This window comes from Condylura cristata, unplaced genomic scaffold (assembly GCF_000260355.1).
Source record: "Condylura cristata isolate star-nosed mole 26May11 unplaced genomic scaffold, ConCri1.0 scaffold00018, whole genome shotgun sequence".
Classification (NCBI taxonomy): Eukaryota; Metazoa; Chordata; class Mammalia; order Eulipotyphla; family Talpidae; genus Condylura; species Condylura cristata.
This window is the reverse complement of record NW_004567119.1, coordinates 21,087,184-21,107,175: the sequence shown is the minus strand read 5'-3', so window position 1 is coordinate 21,107,175 and position 19,992 is coordinate 21,087,184. Positions and strand designations below refer to the sequence as shown.

Below are 19,992 nucleotides of genomic sequence, written 5' to 3'. Positions count from 1 at the left end.
CCATGTGGTCACCTCCGGGGCAGGCGGGGATCAAACTCATGCAGAAGTGGCTTAAGCTTCTTACTGCACTGCTTTAACCTGCTGCGCCATCAGGGAGGGAGGGCCCACAGATGAGTTTTTAATGATTGTTGTTGCAAACTGGATCCCCAAACATGGCACATTAAAAGTATTTTTGTTGCCATTATTTGTGTAGCAAATGAGGTTCCCGTCTAGCCAAATTTCTAGTTTCGATTTTGCTGATCACCATACCAGCTTTCACTAAACATGTTCCTCTATTTTCTGATTTTATCTTTTGCCACCATAAACTAGAATTAAAGTCTAGTGCTTGAATGGATTCAGGTTCATTTTTTTTTTTTTTGAAAAATACTTCATAGGTAGCTTTGTTTACCTATTGCATTACTTCAGGAGGTATATAAGATTTGGCTTTTCTTTTTGTGACATTAACATTAATTAGCAGCGGTTGTCACTGATTCATCCACTCTAAAAAGTTAAGGGTGTATGAAAATGTTCAGAGAAGACCTTTAAAGGAAGTGTCTTTGAAGCTGTGACCTGAGGATGAAAAAGAGTGTTGTAAGAGTAGAAGAATGTAACAGGTGGAAGTGCTGTCAGAAAGTTTGCCATATATTTAATTACCCTTCTTAGGATCTCAGAGCTTTTCCTTCCATTCTCCCCAAATCCTAGCCGCTCTTCCAGTCTCCAAAAGGTGAAAGTGGAGAGCCAGTGCCCAGAAGTATCAGGAACCCAGTGGCACTTTCTGGCATAGGTGGCCATACATGTGCCACTTTGCTTTCCTGGAAATGCAGTAGCTTTACTTAAGATACATGATCAAAGTCATACAACTAGCGAGTGGCAGAGGCCATATTTACATTTGCAGGTGACTGTTACCTGGTTCCATTAAAGAAGAAACCCCTTTCACTTTATAACTGGTCAGATTAAAAAGAAAACAACTTACTCCTAATACATTGGACATGTTCATTACACATAAGATTTTTTGTGAGAAAAGAATTCGTGATAATCTTATTGCATATTAGGCCTCAATCTAACAAGATTCGAAGGGCATGAGTCAAGTTATATACCTTTCAGTTTGTGAAATATGCCAGCCTTTGCACCTCCCCTCGGAGAACTAAAAGAACAAGATGCAGAATAGTACATACTAAAATCTGCAGTCTAAGAAAGAGATCAACCATGATTCAGGAGATCCACAATGAGTCAGATCAAGCTGGGATCTCAAGGAAGATTAGAATTGAGCTGGATATTAAGGGGATCGATGCTGAGAAGAAAGCAGAACATTTTAGGGAGGAAGATAGGACGCAAGTTTATATCTCTCGCAAAATCAGTGTACACACCGAGTGACCAACAGTTCCATTCGCTGACGTTATCTTTCACGATAACGAAGCAAAGCTGAAAGTTGGGTCTAAAGTACGAAGCACTGGGCTAAGAGCGGTCCGCCGCGATCGCTGCGGGAGCTCCGGCGCCCCTAGCGGGATTCTCCATTCCCACCATCTGAAACCACCACAAATTAGGGGCGTAATCGCTTGCCTCTCTATACTGTTCCGTCAAACTCTATGATAGCGGAGGGCGCGCCGCTCACCTACCGCGGCGCAAGACCTAGCCCGTCTTTCCGCACAAAGACTGCGGGAAGAGGAGTCAGCGCAGGCGCTCTGAGTCTCCTAGAGAATCGGGTCATCATCCCGCCTCCCGGCGAGGGGAGGATCGCTTGACACATGCTCCGTGAGGACGCTCAGGACCTATTTCACGCTGGGGACGGCGGTGACGTAATGACCGAGGAGGAGGTGGTCAAGGAACGGAAGCCGGGAAGGAACTAGGGCGGAAGGGGACCAGGGCCGGGGTTGTGTTCGGTCCTTGGCGGGGCTGGGGTTCCGATGTGGTCCCCGGAGCGGGAGGCCGAGATCCCGGCCGGGAGAGACCCCGCGGGCCTACTGCCCCCCGAGTGGGAGGAGGATGAGGAGCGCATGTCCTTCTTGTTCTCCGCCTTCAAAAGGAGCCGCGAGGTGAACAGCACCGACTGGGACAGCAAGATGGGCTTCTGGGCGCCGTTGGTGCTGAGCCACAGTCGCCGCCAGGGGGTGGTGCGCCTGCGTCTGCGGGACTTGCAGGAGGCCTTTCAGCGCAAGGGCAGCGTCCCGCTGGGGCTGGCCACCGTGCTGCAGGACCTGCTGCGGTGAGGGCGGGCCCCGGGCCGGGGCGGGTCGGGGTGGGGGTGGCGCCCCGAGGGCAGGGCCCCCAAGCCTGTTCTGACCCCGCACCGCATCGGGCCGCGGTGCCTCGGAGGACAAGGTCTGTTTCTAGGAGACCAAGACGACCTGGAGGCAGGGTTAGGGGGCTTCGAGGGCAAGGCAAAGGGGGTACGGGGCACACTGGGGCAGAGTCCTATTAGGTGAGGATCAGATGGTAAGAGAACCCAGCCTGGCAGAGGTGACAGCGATTTGTCTGGACTGGAATCCTGTTATGTAGTTGTTTCGTAGGGGGTGCACATTTGAATTACCCCTGGAACAGCTGGTCCATGAGATGGGGTTTATTAAACTAAGGGAGATGAGAGCTAAGAGGTCAGTCGTGAGGAACAGCCCTGTAGGGATCTTGCCAATAGCCCCCAGCACAGGTCCTGTGTCTGGCCTATGTTGGCTTGTTGGTGGTACTGATTGTTTGCATCAGAGAGAGCCCAGGAAGGAGGGTGAGGTCTTTAATGCATCTCTTGGTGCTTTGAGATGGTCCTGCAGGTGTGGTGTGTGCAACAGGTGTGCTTTGCAGGTACCTGAGGCTGCACACATTATTTCATCTGACCCCTCAGCAGGATCTCTGTCTGCAGTGTCTGTCAACATACTTGGAGTTACAAAAGTAGTTAGAGGTAATGGCAGGACTGGACCCCTGGTCTGCTGATTCTAAACCATTTTCACTTCAGGTTGTCTGATACCAAGGGCAGCTTAGGGAGTATGTGTCTCCCTCATTGAGTGGAGAAGTAAGTCAACTTTGGTTTATTTCTTCAAGCTTGCTTCTCTTTCGTATCTTGCTGTTGGCTGGTGTGCTGGGACACCTCTTTTGGAAGTTTCTCTTTTCTGAGGAAGTGTGATGTGGAGAAAGTTGCAGGTGATGCCTAAAGTGGAGAGCATGGGAGATGGTAGCTGAAGAAATCAGTGAGGCACAAAAACAGCCTGGGCTTTCTTACTGCAGCAGGACCAACTACCGTTGCAATCTAGAGACCTTGCTATCTCCATTTCTCCCCTCTTGCCTGCTGGCACTGCTGACTCTCCCTGGTGCTTATTGGGACTGACAACTGAAAAATTTCTGAGGGAGGTTTTTCTCTGGAGGTGCAGCATAGCTTAGGAGCTTTGAGGGAAAATCCTGGCTCTGCCACTTGCTAAATTATGTGACCTTAGACAAATTAAGTGCTCTTTAAACCTTAGTTTGACCAATTATAAGATGATGAGTGTAACTGGATTTATTGTGAGGTTTTGAAGAGATGTTACCCATATAGCCCTCAGCATGGTGACTGGTAGCTTTTAGTACATTGCATCAGTACTATGAAAGGCTTCTATTTTGTGTCCACCCCAAATAGGAATAGCAGAAAACCATTTCTTTGAACATATTTCTGTTCTTCCTTATGTCTTGCACTTGATAGTGATCCATTGTTGTTATATTCATGTTTATTCAAAATGGGCCCTGTAGCTTCATGTGCCTCTGGAGTATTGGGGGAGAGCTGATGTGTTGAAGGCAGGCAGATTATAGCTGAGACTTAGCCTCTCTTCTTACCTCCTTAGCCTCTCAGTGTTCTCATTAACTAACCCCCAAACTCTGCTGACACATGTGTTTTTCGGAGTGGTGAGGCTTAGGGCTGGAGCATCAGCAGTACTGCTTACAGTAGCTGGCACAGGTAGGTAATTAATAAATTCTGTCTATGATGATGGAGATCAGATCCCTCTTTTGAGTAAGGAGGCAGGAGACTGGAGTAGGACATTGAGTGAAACCTACCACATACCCTTCTCTTCGCTTGCCTGCAGTCGAGGGGAGCTGCAGCGAGAGTCAGACTTCATGGCCAGTGTGGACAGCAGCTGGATCTCCTGGGGAGTTGGCGTCTTCCTGCTGAAGCCCCTCAAGTGGACGCTGTCCAACATGCTGGGGGATAATAAGGTTCCTGCCGAGGAGGTGCTCGTGGCTGTGGAGCTGCTTAAGGTAGGTGCTGAGAGGGGAGTGGCCTGGATGTACCTGCTGCCATGACAGCACCCTCCATGAGCCTGTGTGAGTTTGTCTGGCTTTACTTATACTGCACATTGTTTTGGTGTTAGTTGGGCTTTGACATATTAAGAATAATCCTTTGTTTTTAAGAATTGTCGGTCATGTTCAATTGATTCTTTTCAGTAACTATAGGAATTAATGAGAAGCTAAAGTTTGGAAAATGCTTTGTCTTCTGTAGTTTATTGTTAAAATTTCTCAGGATTTCTGAGGACCTTGTGACTTGGAACTTTGTCTTCTTAAATCTGATCGCCTCCATCCTTGCTTCTTTCCATCACTTTCTTCCAGGACACTGCAGGCCCTTGGTACCGTCATGCTCTCCTGGTCAGCTTCCTCACAGCCTAGTGTGAGCAACGGGCGCTGCCCATCTCCCTCGCTAGTCCCTTCTCTCTCATCACAGGCTCCCTAATCCACACCAAAGACACCAATAAATCAGTACCTTAGATCAGCCTGAGGTCTTCCATCCCTGTTAAAGAACATCACCGTATCACCAAGACTGGGGTCTCTTATGGTCCCCAACTTTAGGAGGTCCCTCAGAATCATCCCACAGCCCAGTCTTGCCCCCTCCAAACCCCTCACACCTGCCTTCCATCTCTCCTAAGTTAGTGCCTTCCATTTTCTGTTGTCGCAGCTTTGATTTAACCTCGTGAGCCCTTCTTCCTCAACAAGTTCGGAGGATGAAAGTCTTTCCTCTAACCCATTTGTACTCTTAATCTGCCCTTATCCGCTTGCCCTCCTTGCCTCTTGATCTGTAAATTCCACCCCCCTTTCTCGGCGCCTCCTTCAGCCGCTGCTCCGCTCAGGTTTTCCCCATCACAACATGGCTCCTCTGCGGGCTCTGGGTCCCTGCTTAGTAACTGCTCTGTCTCTCTTTCCTAACCCTGTTGTCACCACATTCTCTTTATCCAGTGCAAACCTGCTGCAGCCTTAGGTGTAAACCTACACCGCCATAACTGCTGCGCACAGTGGCCTTTACGAGGGCACGTGTGTGTGTACACTTACGTGTCTGTTTGCAAAGCTGACTGAACACCAGGTTGCAGAAGGATGCTGCAGACAGTGGTTTTTTTTTTTTTTTCTTAAAGATTTATTTATTTATACATAAAAGAACTGGGATACAGGCCAGAAGTGTGGGAGTGGGAGGATTCACCAGAGACAGAGTGGGGAGCAGAAGAGGCAGATCTACTAAAATATACTGCTGAGGGGAGCAGCGGTGGGGGCAGGTGAGGTCTGCTGCACCATGCGGGTCAGCTCCCTGGCTGGGGGTTGAACTCATGCTGCAGTGGCTGCGAGAGCTTCATAGTGCAGCACTGTAACACAGTGTGCCACCAGGGAGGGCCTGACAACTTGCAGACCGAGTCCAATCTCAGGACCCTTGCATAACACTGGAGGTTTTGCTTAGGTGGAGCCAGCATGGAATTCTCATTCCCCACGCCAGGAGGAGCTCCAGTTTCTCCTCATCAGAGCCCTGTATACTCTCTGCCTCAGACTGAGGAAAAAGTCCAGAATCTACCAACTTTCCCTCTCCCCCAGGAGTTTTGACTGAGCAATACACATTCCCTTCCTCCTCTCCCCTGCTGCCCTCTCTCCCCTCCCCATAATATGGCTATTCCCCCACCCAGCACCCTGGCCCCCCTTCTGCCCCCTTAGCCAAGGTCCCCTAGAGACTTCAGGATATTTTGGTGGTTCTGGGCCAACATCCCTGCAGTCTTTGATCTCATGTGTTCTCCACCTGGGGTGAAGGGAGGTAGATGCTGTGTCCCCACAGATCACCTTTGGACTTTAAATCTTTTGAGAGCAAAGGTGGAGAGTGGTGAGGAATTATTTAGCCCTTCCAAGAACTAACAATAAATTCTGACAGCAGTGTAGTCTAATTCTATTTATGTGGAAAAGTAAATCTAGCTCTGCAGGGGCACTGTACTGTTAAATATATACGCAGTTTACATCACTCAACTGAACGCTGAACAGTCTCATTCAGGGACATCTGCTTTGACGTACTTGGTAACTTCCCCGTGTTCTTCTGGGCTGAGGACATGTATATATGCAGGAAACTAAAGGGCATTTTTATACAATGAAGAAATCCTGCTTCTAAGGTAAATTGATTTTCCAACTCTAGACTCAGAAAGCAATCTAACTTTTTAACTTTATTTGAAAGGATGCAAAAAGATTAAAATTGTCCATTATTTTGCTACTTTTAAAAAAGTATACAATGAAATGAAACTTCCTCTCTGCATACCCATTCCCATCTTTTTGGATGTGTTCCCTTCTTATTGGCACCTGTGGGTTTGTGTTCATGCAGATATCTCTTATTATTGGTCTTGTCTTACTCCCGATCATGTTATTTTCTATTTTATTTTCTTGTAACTAGCACTTTCTGAAAATGTTATTTGTTCACTTGTTTATTGTCTGTCCTACTTAGAAGGGGGACTTTCCATAGGCCCTGGGACACTGGGAACAGTGTACAGCCCATAAATCTTTGTTAAGCACATAAATGAATATACGCATATATACACATATACACTCTTTTGTTTTCCAGGAATGAAATCTTATTTATCTGCTAGTCCAGAGCCTACTTTTTTTTTCCCTTCCACTTTACTATATCATGGCCAATGTAGAGCAACTTCATTCTTTTAGATGGTTACAAAATAATCTATAGATATGCCACAATATATGCAATAGTTGCCCTGCAGATGGACATTTTTGTCATTCCAATGTTTGTTAAGAAGAAAAATGCTGGGCCTCTCTGTTGGTGCAGTTGGTACAGTAGCTTCAGCACTATGAAGCTACTGTAGTACAAGTTCGATCCTCAGCCAGGGAGCTGATCCACATGGCACAGCAGACCTCTCCTGACCCACCCACTACTCCCCTCAGCAGTGTATTTCAGTAGATCTGCTTCTTCTGCTCCCCATTCTGTCTCTGGTGAATCCTCTCACCCCCTGCAACTCTGGCCTATACCCCAGCTCTTATATGCATAAATACATAAAATCAATCTTAAAAAAGAAGAAGAAAAATGCTACATTGAAATTCATGTTTATGTGTCTGTGTACTTCTTTTATTTTTATACAATTATTTCTAGAAATGCATATGTATTTTTAAAATTTTAACAGAAATTATCAAATTACACTTTAATCAAGACTATATTAAAGTGGCCAATCCCCCCACATCTTACCAATACTGTATAACATTAGTCTTTAAATCTGCCTATTTGATGCAATATACTTCCTACTTGTGAGCTGAGCATCTTTTCACCCATCTATTGGCTTTTATACACCCCTGCTGTGAACAGCCTGTGATACCATTTGTTTGTCTTAAACACTGGATTGTATGTCTTTATGTTAGTTTATAGTTCTTCATATATTAGATCAGGATACATGTAATATATTTAGCATGAGAGATGTTAATATTGTTTTTCAGTCTGTTGATTGCTTTAATTTTTATTTATGATATCTTTTACCATACAGGATTTTTCACATTTCTGCAATCAGATTGCTCCTCTTAGGAAGGAGTCTTCTGCTTCAAGTATAATCAGATTAAAAAAAATATTTTCTTTTAATTCCTTTGTACTTTCATTTTTTAACTAAAAATTTTGTCATTTGGTAATGACTTTTATATATGTGGTAATAAGAACCAGCTACCGTGTACCATCGCTCTGTTGTGTGAAGGCCAGTGTACTTCTGGTACAGCAGCTTTACAGTAATCACTGTTCTCTGACTGGGCAGGCACATCTGAAAAATACTTTGCTCGCTCCCTATTAGTCTCTTCTGCTGTCTTTGACACCACTCACTTCTTAAATTTTCCACTTCTTTGACTTTGTTAACCTTCTACTGTAGATTCTTGGTTCTCCCTGAGCTGTGCTTCTGAGTTCCTCTTTCATGAGTTCCTCATCTTTTATGTGTTGGTCTTCCTTCAGCTTATTACTTTGCTCTCTGAATTTCCTTTGGTAACTCATTTACAGTTGTGATTGTAATTCCTTCTACATGCTGAGGACTCTCAGAATTTTATCTGCTCTCCTGGTGTCTCCTTTGAGTTTCAGATTTGTATATCCAGTTATCTACAGTGTGGGTCTTTTTGGGTGTACTTCAGGCATCAAACAACATGTTCAAAATAGGGAATGTTTTCTCCTTCCTTTAAAATAATGGTTTCCTTTTGCTTCCTGGTGTTAATTAATAACGTCACATATATCCACAGTCACTCAAGCCAGCTCCCAGGAGTCACCTGCATTCTCCTCTCTCCTTTTCTCCACCTAGTGATCATGAACTGCCAGTTTTACCTTCTGAATTTTACTTGAATCCATCCCCACTCTGTCCCTGTTATTCTTATCCTTTTTATTTATAATCTCTTGCATAAATTGTCTCCCCACCTCTGAGCCTCACTGTTACAACCCATCCTTTCCCAGCTGACAGCTAGATCTCGCTTAATCTAGCCATGTCATCTCTCTTAGTGACTGCCCACCATGTGCAGATAATGGACAACAGAGGCGAAAACACAGACTGTCTGCACCCGTGAACACCGTGTTGACTCACACTTAGGCACTGCTCCTGATTGTCCTTTTTCCCGACATTCCCTTCCCGCCTACTTCACTTGGTAACTACTTCAGAATTCTGCCTCATAGCCGTTTTTTGCAAGCAACCTCTGAACTCCTGGGTCTTCCTTCCCTATATTTTCATAGCTTTCTGTGCTTATTGTATACCTCAGTAGCTATTTGATCTTTCCAGAGGAAAGAGACATAACCATGATAGAGGGACACAGTGACATTGTTTCCTGACATTTACACTTCCTAGACTTCTCACAATAGCCTATTCTACCTGTTTGTAACATACTTTTCTTTTTACTATACCATTGAAAGATACTAATTAATCGGCTGACTCAGTCAAACTGGTTAAACCCAGTGAGATGTGCCACTTTGAAATCTGTCACAGGATAAAAATGGTCAAAGCAAGAGGGAAAAACTGGTCTATGGGCCCTCCCTGGTGGCGCAGCAGGTTAAAGCATAGCACTAAGAGGCTAAGGCCACTTTAGCACAAGTTCGATCTCCTCCCTGGAGGAGACCTACATGGCACGGCAGACCTCTCCTGACCCACCCACTACTCCCCTCAGCAGTGTACTTTGTCAGTCTGCCTGTTCTGTTCCCTACTCTGTCTCTGGTGCATCCTCTCACCGCCTCTGCATCTCTGGCCTGTATCCCAGTCTGTATGTATAAATAAATAAATCTTTGGAAAAAAAAACAAAACTAGTCTATTAAAGGACCTTTTCTTGTTTTCGATTTTTTTTTTATCCTACTAGCTATTTTAATAGGGACCTTATCTTGAGTTTTTTTTTTTTTTTTTTAAAGATTTATTTTATTTGTACATACAGAACTGCGGTACAGGCCAGAGGCTCAGGGGTGGCGAGAGGCTTCACCAGAGACAGAGTGGGGGGCAGAACAGGCAGATGGACGAAGTACACTGCTGAGGGGAGCAGCGGGCGGGTCAGGAGAGGTCTGCCACGCCATGTGGTCACCTCCGGGGCAGGCGGGAATCGAACTCATGCGGAAGTGGCTTTAGCTTCTCAGTGCAGTGCTTTAACCCGCTGCGCCACCAGGGAGGGCCTATCTTGAGTTTTTTACTTCCAAAATTTTATTATGAAAATTTTCAAGTATATAGTTTAGAGAAATGGTTTTAAGTAACACTGTATATTCATTTATACTCTTAACTTTCTTATGCATATTTAACATTAGCTGTAGAGTCTGTTAAAATGCATATAAATAACTTAATTTTTTAAGATCTTAATTTTGTAATTAGGAAAAATGTAATCAATATTTCTGTCCTCTTTCTAATTAAAAACAAAAAACAAGGATTTTAACCTTTTAACTTCCTCTGAACTATCTCAAGTAATCTCTTGGTTTGTTTGTAGATGTTAATCATACTTTGACCATACATTGCCTCCAAAATAATTTCTGTTATTTTTAGATTTGTCAACGTGTCCCATTTCTTTTTTTCCCCTTTGTTCCTTCTCTCTCCCCTCTCACACTTAACCTCAGAAACCTCACTTTACTTATTAGTGTTGACTAGTTTCAATAACTCTACTATATAAACATCCTTTATGTAAATATCTAGTATTTGTCTTTTTCATTTTGATTTGCTTTATTATACACAGTTCCCTTGAGCTCATTCCATTTTGTTGTAGATGCTAACATTGATTTTTCTTATGACTGAATTCACCTTAATCTAGTTTCCTATCAGAGGGTACTTTTGGTTGTTTCTGCGTCCTAACTATTGTAAATAAACCTTGTAGACAGCACATACTTTGATATCATGGTGTCTTGTTCTATAGCTAGATGCCCCAAAGGGGAATTGCTGGATTATGCATTATATTCATTTTCAGTTTTAATGTGAATTCAGATTGTTTTCCAAAATGACTACACCAGTTTAGCTTCTCACTGACAATGTATGGTAAAGTTCCTTTTGTCTGTATCCTCTCTAGTGCTTGTTGCTACAGTCGTTTAAGTTAAGTGCCTTTCTTAGAGGTGTAAGATGGTATCTCATTGTGGTTTTAACCTACATCTCCCTTCTAAAAGCAGTGTTGAATAATTTCCTTTATATCACTTGGCTTCTGTATGTCCTCTTTGGTGAATTCTTCAAATCATCTTCCCATTTATTAACTGGATTGTTTCTTTATTGTTAAATTAATTTTTTGGTATAGCTTGGATATTAACTCCTTGTAGGTTGTGTAATGTGTGAAATATGTTTTTTTTTTAAACCTATTTAAACTTTTGCATTCTAATATGAGATAATCCTATTTGTTTATTTTAGCTTTTCTTCCCTTTAAGCATTGGTGATATCATTATCACCAATGTTGTGAAACATATTGTTTCATGCTAATGTTTTCTTCCATATATTTTGTGGTTGCAGGTTTTACATCTAAGTCTTTAAGCCATTTTGAATTTATTTTTGTGCATGGAGTTAGGGGTCCAACTTTTTTTTATTAGTGTGTCCATCTGTTTCACCAGCACCGTTTCTCCATTCTCCTTTCTCCATTGCGTGGCTATGGTTCTTTTTCTATGAATTCAATATTGGCATATAGATGGAGTTATTTCTGGGCTCTAAGTCTGTTTCATGTGTCTGCTTTTATTCAAGTATCATATGTTTTAATCACTGTTGCTTCATAGTATGATTTGAAACTTAAGTAACTTGATAGCGCCTTTCTTTCTTTTTTTCTCAGGATTGCTTTAGCAATTCCAGGTCTTTTTTCCACATAAACTTTAGTATCTTTCAGCCTGTTTCTTTTAAATGCTATCATTGGTATTTTATGGTCATTGCATTAAGTCTATACATTACTTTTGGCTAAAGAGTCATTTTGACCAAATTGTTTTTCCCATCCATAGAATGTCTTTCCGGCCCTTTATGTCTTGCTTTATATTCTATAGTAGAGTCTTGTAGTTTTTTTTTTTTTTTTTAAAGATTTATTTATTTGTGCAGACAGAACTGGGGTACAGGCCAGAGGCTCAGAGGCGGCGAGAGGCTTCACCAGAGACAGAGTGGGGAGCAGAACAGGCAGATGGACGAAGTACACTGCTGAGGGGAGCAGCGGGCGGGTCAGGAGAGGTCTGCCATGCCATGTGGTCACCTCCGGGGCAGGCGGGAATCGAACTCATGCGGAAGCGGCTTTAGATTCTCAGTGCAGTGCTTTAACCCGCTGCGCCACCAAGGAGGGCCAAGTCTTGTAGTTTTTATTGAGTAAGTTCTTCACCTCCTTGGTTAGGTTAATAACTAGGTATTTAATGCTTTTTGATGGGATTTACTTTATTTCTTTTTCTTCTTGTTATTTTTATAGAAAAAATACAACTGATTTTTGTATGTTAATTTTGTCAACTACCACTTTGTTGTATTCATTTATTGTGCCTAATAGTTTTTTTTTTTGTGGAGTCTTCAGAGTTTTCTACCGGTAGTAACATAACATCTGCAAATAGTGTTGGGGTCACCTCTTTATCAATTTGCTGTCTGATTGCTTTGACTAGAACCTCTACTAATAAATTAAACAGAAGTGGTGATAATAGATAGTTGTTCCTATTCTTAAAGGGAAAGCTTTTCAGATTTTCACCATCAAGTATAATATTTTCTGTAGGTTTATTATATAGGCCTTTACTGAGGTCACTTCTCTTTTTCCTCATTGTGTTTAGCATTTTTATTGTAAATGGATACTGAATCTTATCAATTGCTTCCTCTCCTTCTGTTGTTGATAATATCACAGTCTTCACTTTTGTTGCTGTAATGTATTATGTTGATTGGTTTATAGACTTACATATCCAGGATACACCATACTTGATCATGGTGTATAATCTATTCTGTATTGTTGAATTCCCTGTGCTGCAGTTTTGTTGAACATTTTCGCATCAGTATACATCGGGGTATCGATGAGTCTGCAGTTTCCTTGTGTTATCGCAGTCTGATTTTCATGTTAGGGTAATATTGGCTTCATAAAATATTTTAGGGAACATTCCCTCTTCTTGGATTTTAGAAATAAATTTGAGCAAGGAGGGCATCATTTCTTCTTTAATGGTTTGATAAAATTAACTTATAAGGTGGCCTGGCAATGGGCTTTAGTTTTGGGGGAGATTTTTGATTACAGGTTTTAGTTTCATGATTGTAATCAGTTTATTCAACTTCTCTGTTTCACCTGCTTTAGTCTTTGTAAAGTGTATTGTTCTTGAAATTTGTCCATTTCTTCAAGGTTATTGAATTTATTAGTGTAGACTTGTTCACAGTAATTTCTTTCGATCCTTTGTATTTCTATGTTACCTGTGGTAATTTCATTGTTTTCCTTTCTAATTACCTGTGGTAATTTCATTGTTTTCTTTCTGTTGTTAACTTCCTTAGGGGATTATTGATTTTATCTTCTCAAAGAACCATCTCTTATGGTCCTTAGATTTCTGTTCATTTATAGCCACACTTATTTTTATTACTTCTTTCCTTCTGTTAACTTTACATCATGTTTCTTCCTCTTTTACAAGTTACTTTAGGTGTGATATTAAGTTGTTCATTTGTCTTGAGACTCCATGAACCTAGTAATGTTCCTGCCAATTGGTATAAAAATGGAGAGGCAAGGTTTGGAAGGGAATTTCGCTGTTAATGTCATTCACACTCCTCAGCCTGGTGATGCTGGCCCAGGGTCACACAGCCTGGGCTACAAACCAGGCTCTAGCCCTCGTCCCTGGGCCTTTCCACCTCACCACGCAGCCTCATTCTGCCCTCAGGGACCAGGCCTGGGCCAGGCAACCCCCCACTGAAGGGCAGGCTCCATTTACAATGAGTGTACCTCATTTCATGCTTAGTCTCCAAACTCCTCCAGGTTTTGAAAAACAAGTCCTTTTTCCTTTTTCCAAGCTGCTGCTGTAGGGAAGATGAGGTCAGTGCCCCCTGCCCTAGCTGTGAGGTCATAGTTTTGAAGCACTGGGCTCTGCAGGCTGCTGTCAGGGCTGAAAGTACGTTCTGCTTCCCTGCAGGAGAAGGCTGAGGAGGTGTATCGTCTGTATCAGAACTCCCCTCTCTCTTCCCACCCTGTGGTGGCCCTGTCGGAGCTGAGCAACCTCTGTGCGGGCTCCTGTCCGGATGAGAGGACCTTCTACTTGGTGTTGCTGCAGCTGCAGAAGGAGAAGAGAGTCACAGTCCTCGAGCAGAATGGGGAAAAGGTACGGCAGCTGAACTGCTCACTCATGCCTCGTGATGGCCGCTTAAGTGTACACTGACATGCCCACCGGCACCCGGGCCTGAGGGTTCTCAGCATTGGCAGTAGGGGCAGCAGTAATTTGTCCCTGTCTCTCAGATTGTCAAGTTTGCCCGGGGGCCGCATGCCAAGGTCTCTCCTGTCAACGACGTAGATGTTGGAGTTTACCAGCTGATGCAGAGTGAGCAGCTGCTCTCCCGCAAAGTGGAGTCCTTGTCCCAGGAAGCAGAGAGGTAACCGCTCCTGAGCTGAATATCCCATAGGCCCGCCCTGCCTGCCCCTCAGAGCTGGCAAAGCATTGGTGTCTGTGGGCTTTTATTTAAAAAAGGTTACTATTATTTTTACTAATTGTTAGAGTACTAATGACTCATTATATGGCAATTATGGGAAGCACAGACTATCACCAAAGAGGAAACCTGAATTTTAGTTCTTCCTGCAAACATTACAGTTACTGACATGATGGATACTCCTGTGCCAATATCCATTTAGCTGGTGTTTATTGAGCCACGCCTTGTCTTAGGGCCTTAGCGATATGCTTGTGATCAAGACAAGTCTCTCCTTTCAGAGGCCTTGCTGAAGGATTCCCCTTCCTCCCCTGATGACTGTGCAAGGCGTCCCAGCTAAAGGCACATGAGTACTTCTCTGAGAGTATGACATAGGACTTTGAAGTAGAATGTGCTTGAGGCCATCTGAGTGCAAGATAAACCCGCCATTGTGGGGAGGCAAAGGGGTATTTCCCACCTCTTGGCTCCCAAGACGACACTGTCCTGAGGGCACCTCCTTGTGGGATTACCACAGCCAGTGTGCCTTTCCCGGGGCAGCTGCCCAGGCTGAGGTTCGGCCACTGCAGAAGTTTGTCAGTGGGAATCTGGACAGGATGTGATCCTCTGATTGCAGTGACTCTGCAGGGCTCTGTCACCCCCAGTCCAGTGGCAGTCCTCTTGACTGCACTTCCTTTGTTACGTAGGTGTAAAGAAGAAGCCCGCCGGGCATGCAGAGCAGGAAAAAAGCAGCTGGTGAGTCTTCTTATTCCACTCAGTGTGTACCTGGGCCGGGCTGGCAGTGAGAGGAGCCCCAGCAGCGGTGTGGCAACCTTCTTGGAACTCATGGGGAACAGTGTGCAGGGAGCTGAGGCACTGTGGAGACCTGGACTGGTCGCCTAGGGAGACCTGTCTTCCCGGTCCTTTGGCCTACCCAGGCTGCCCCTGACCTCTCTGTGCTCCCTCAGGCGCTGAGGTCTCTCAAGGCCAAACAACGGACGGAAAAGCGCATCGAGGCCCTGCACGCCAAGCTGGACACTGTGCAAGGCATCCTGGACCGAATCTACGCCTCCCAGACGGATCAGATGGTAGCCACTGCCCTCCTTCCCCATCTCTTGGCCAGTATCCCTAGCATGCTCTGCTCGCTCCCTCTACTGAGGCTTGGCTGTTTGAAGGAGGCCAGGTTCTTTCAGGATATGGTTGGGACTGCCTTTGCCTTTCTGTTGGGAAGTTTTGGCCTCAGTGGGCATGGGGTGAGGCGGTGTGGGTGGCAAATGATAAAGAGAGCCAAAGCTCTCTTACAAAGGTCAAACAATATTGCCATTCTTCATGCCAAATGTTCTAATAATTCTTAAATTCTTCCCGATAATTCTGCTTCCTCTTTAGGTTTTCAATGCCTATCAGGCAGGGGTAGGAGCACTAAAACTCTCCATGAAGGATGTCACGGTGGAGAAGGCAGAGAGTCTTGTGGATCAGATCCAAGAGGTACAGAGAGGGGCAGGCAGGGAAGCCTACAGAGGGAGGCATTTGGGGACAGAGGTGATGAAATTGCGCTTCCTCTCTTCTCAAACCTGACTTTTTAACCATGTGCACTTGAGGAATCTTCCTGTGATTCTTTGATCTGGGCACATTACTGTGTTATCTTGAACACTGGGACCTGGAGTCTTTGAGTTCCACAGAAACACCATGCAGAGTTCAAGGCTTCCTACTTTTTTTTTTTTTAACAGCTGTGTGACACCCAGGATGAAGTCTCTCAGACTCTGGCCGGTGGGGTAACTAATGGCTTAGGTGAGTTGATGAAGTTATCATCCCTTCTTCCTAGGAGAATGTTGTTCCTGTTGATTGGGTCTGCTTTTCCTAGTACGGGCTGTGCACGCCTTCCCCTCCCCTCCTGGGGCTTGACCACAGCCATCACTGGAGGACATTGCCATCATTTGCAAGGCCTTGTTGATGACCCCTCAATGCTCCAGCACTCCTTCTCAGACACTTTCGACCGGAAGATCTTTCTTCAAGGGCGAGGGGAAGCAGGGTCCATTCTGTGGACTTAGCAGAATGCCTCCTCAGTGAGGGAGCTCTGAGAGTGGAAGGAGAGCATCTGCTTGAAGTTGACCTTTCCTTCCCAGCCAAGTGATTTTGTTTTAACCTGCGAGGAGGTCTGGACATATTTTGTAAAGTTGAACAGGGTTTTGTTAACCTCAGTCCTGGGCTTATGTGTCATCTTTTCTTTCCAGACTTTGACAGTGAGGAACTGGAGAAGGAATTGGACATCCTTCTTCAGGATACCACCAAAGAACCTATGGAACTGCCTGATAACCCCCATGAGACGTTTTATACCAACAGTGTGCCTAACCCTAGGATCTCGGACGCTGAACTTGAAGCTGAACTTGAGAAACTGTCCTTATCAGAGGGAGGTACGAGCTGTGTTCCCAGGGCTACTGCTGGGTATATGTGACACTCTGGTGAGAGCAGCTGGCACAAGGCCAGTGGGTCCCAGCCCAGCTATTCAATGTGCCAGGTACCAAAGCCCTGTAAGGGGCTTGAGGGTTCATTGTTGATATGAAGACTCACTCCCTTAAACACTGGGATGCTTTTGTATGAAAGATTCCCCTGGTGTGGCGCTCATTATTTCTTCTCCTTGCAGGTTTGGCCCCAAGCAGTAAATCTCCAAAAAGGCAACTGGAGCCGACTCTCTAAAGCCATTGTAGGACCCTCAATTGAAGGACCTCTTGTAAAAGAGAGACCGGGCTTGTGTTTGTGTACATAGTTATTTAAATGAGAAACTTTCAAAACTTGTTGAAGAGGAGGAAGGAGAACCACTCTGATTTATCTGGATGCTACCACTACCAGCAGGACAGATACAACTTTCTGGAAGTGTGGTCCACAGGCTTGCTCCCAGCTGGTATCATGGACCTGCCTTCTCATCTTTATAGTGCCACAATTTATACAGTCCTGTGTGTGACCCGTCGTCTCTCATAGCCTGCAGTTCTTGCCATTGGCTCAGTTAGGTTTGTCTTCACCCACCAGCTTTGTTCCAGCCAATGAAGGTGAAAGATTTGCAGCTTTGCCAAATCAAAGTCAGTCCTCCTCCCCCAGCCCCACTGTTTTTTAGAGACATTTATTCTGTCTGTGAGGTCAGTTAGACAACTTGTTCCAGTCCTACTCTAGTTGCATTGGTAAAAAGAAGAATGAAAACCAAACAGCTGCCACTTTATGGAGAAACCTGCAAGATAAGCTCTAGGATCTTCCTCAGTTCTCCAGGTGTTCAGAAAAAGAGATCGCCCCTAGGTGTCTGGGAGCCCTCACAGCCGGTGAGGGACCTGTGTGGCTGGCGGATGCTGCTGCAGAAGAAGACCTGACTGGAGGAAGGGTTACTCCTGACCCTTTGAACTTGAGGGGGAAAGCCCAGGTGACGTCAGGGCCCCAAATGTCCAACCCCCATATGATTTTTTAAAGAGGCACAATCTTTGCCTTGCCCCCATCATGAAATAACATAAATCTTTGTATCAAAACAAACTACACAACAACACACCTCCCCTCGAGCCTGGCACACAGCAATGGTTTCCTTGTTTGGATTTCTAAAAGCATTTTACTTTGTCGCCCACTGACAGGGCAGGGATCCGAGCCAGGCGGTGCAATAGAAGCAGAAGAGGTGGCCTTCTGCTGTGTCTGCTGTGTGCGTTCCTGCCCTGCCTCCCAAGCCCTGCCTCCTTGCCCCTTTGGTGAACTGGGGAGGGTGGCATGGGGACAGACAGAAATGGGGCTGAGTGCTCTGGCAATGGGGAGAAGAAAAGGCGCCAGCACGCTGCAGCTCTGCTGCTCCAGCCTGCGCCCCTGTCCTTCCTGCGTGAGGGGGTGTAGAGCACAGGAGGAATTTGCTCCAGGACAGGAGCATGAATCACACTGTTCAACAAATCTCTCTCCCACTCTCCCTTGGTAAACTGAAATATTAGGGTGAAGAGAAACAATCACTATTTTTTCTTTTTTATCTGGTAAAAGAATTAAAAAAAAAAAAAAAAAAACCCAAGTGCTGGTCCTTGTCTCTTCTTAGATTGTACAGCTTCTTGTTCCATCATGGCTCCCCCCGCCCGCCCCCCCTTTCACTAGAGGCCTCTGGACAGTGTTGAGTGGCTTCACAGTGTGACCTGAGAGCTGCTGAGGTAAAAGCTAGCTGGCTGAATCGAGCGCTTTCGCTTGCTTGTGGCTCTGCAGGAGGGTGTGCTCTTTCAAAGGCTTTGGTTTCTGGAGTGTACTATAGGTTTTATTTTTCATGGTCTTGTTTTTAAATGACCCCGTTTCCTTTGCCCATGTGAACGAACCGTATCCTTAGTCGGGCACCAACATTTACTTGGCACCTGCTGCCATTGTTTACCACGTCCTGTGGGGAGACTGGCTCAGAGGATGAAAGCAACTAGCAGCAGACTACCAGCTTGCTGAGGCACGGGGTAAGTCACCAGGTGAACCCCGGGATAAGACGCCGTAGGGCACACAGAGCAGAGACAGTTCGCAGAGTGGAGACAGGCCAGGTTCTCTGGGGGAGGAAAGTCACAGGGAACCCTGATCCCCAAAATAAGTGAGCTGCTTGCTTTTACTCTGTCCCGAGTGCTGAAGAGCCCTTGCCTAAATGTTTCTCCTGATTCTTTGCTACAGGAAATCCACGATGTTAATTCTGGGCTTGGATCAGAGTGAAAACAAGGAGCTGCACTCTGTGTTTTCATCACGGGCTACCCACGCAGGGCCGAGCCAAGCATCAGGAGTTTCCTCTCGAAGAACCAGACTTAGTTTATTAAGGAGCTGGAGTGTTTTCAGATATAGTAAAGTACATCAGGCTCAGACGAATCCAGATATTGCTCTCTGGAAGTAAAGTGCCCTATGAGTTGTAGATAAAGATCTAAGAAATTCAGAGAATAGATACTGAAGTTGGTGGGCTCAGGAAGGGCCTCCTGTAGAGATGATACCCAAGTTTTAATTTCCCTTGTCTATCTTGGGTATTCAGTATCTTGTCAAGCAACCTAACAATTTCAGAAATACCCCTGATTCCATGGAGAGCAAGTAGGGAAAGCTCCTGATGTCACATAGGGAATCGGTAGGGACCAGTCCTGTCTGGGAATCAAACCTGGTTCTAGTTCTCACCACTAACTAGTTGTATGACTTTGCTTTGGAAATACACCTCGTTTTTCATCTGTAAAATGGGGCAGACAGGATGACCTCTGAGCTTCTGATGGTCTTAGTGCAACTGTGTCACCCACTTCCCAAATCCCTGTGGGCTCATGATAAAGCATCAGAGCAGAACCACAGCAGTCCCAGGCCGGGAGGGCGGCAGTTGCTGCTACCCATCACTGCTACAGGGATAGTGTGCTGTTGGCAGAGTGCAGGGGTGGGAAGAGTGAATTTTGGGAGGAGAGAGAAGGGTATGGCCTCAGAATGTGCCAGTGGGAGCTTCTGAAAGGGCTCCTAACCCGGGCACCTGAGGCCGGACTCATACTGACGCCAGACGCCATTGTGAGAGGGACGAGGAGGATGAGATTAGTGAGGCGCTGCCTGCTTGGAGGCTGAGAGGGAGACTGAACAAGCCTGGGGAAGAGACCAAAATATTCTGGTTCGATCTGCTGGACCAGGGGATTCTGCTGGTATCTAGGCAATCCAAAAAGAGAAAGCCACTGACGTGTTAAAGTGATGAGGCCATAGAGAGCTGCTGACTTGAATCCAAACAAAGCTTCGCTTTGAATTTTCTGGGTGCTTGGTAACCCTCTACTATTTTCTATGCCAATGTCTCACTTTCATTCAA

The 19,992-nt window shown here is 45.2% G+C and overlaps 1 protein-coding gene across 1 annotated transcript; it reads left to right on the top strand.

Moving 5' to 3' along the window:
• Nucleotides 1-1,462: 1,462 nt before the first annotated feature.
• On the top strand, nt 1,463-18,207 carry CHMP7 (charged multivesicular body protein 7). Its single transcript, XM_004685396.2, has 10 exons — nt 1,463-2,182; nt 4,017-4,188; nt 13,727-13,912; nt 14,047-14,180; nt 14,915-14,963; nt 15,176-15,295; nt 15,594-15,692; nt 15,935-15,995; nt 16,439-16,618; nt 16,849-18,207. The coding sequence occupies exons 1-10, from the start codon at nt 1,884-1,886 to the stop codon at nt 16,899-16,901; spliced, it is 1,353 nt and encodes a 450-aa protein (XP_004685453.1). The 5' UTR covers nt 1,463-1,883; the 3' UTR covers nt 16,902-18,207.
• The last annotated feature ends 1,785 nt before the right edge of the window (nt 18,208-19,992 follow it).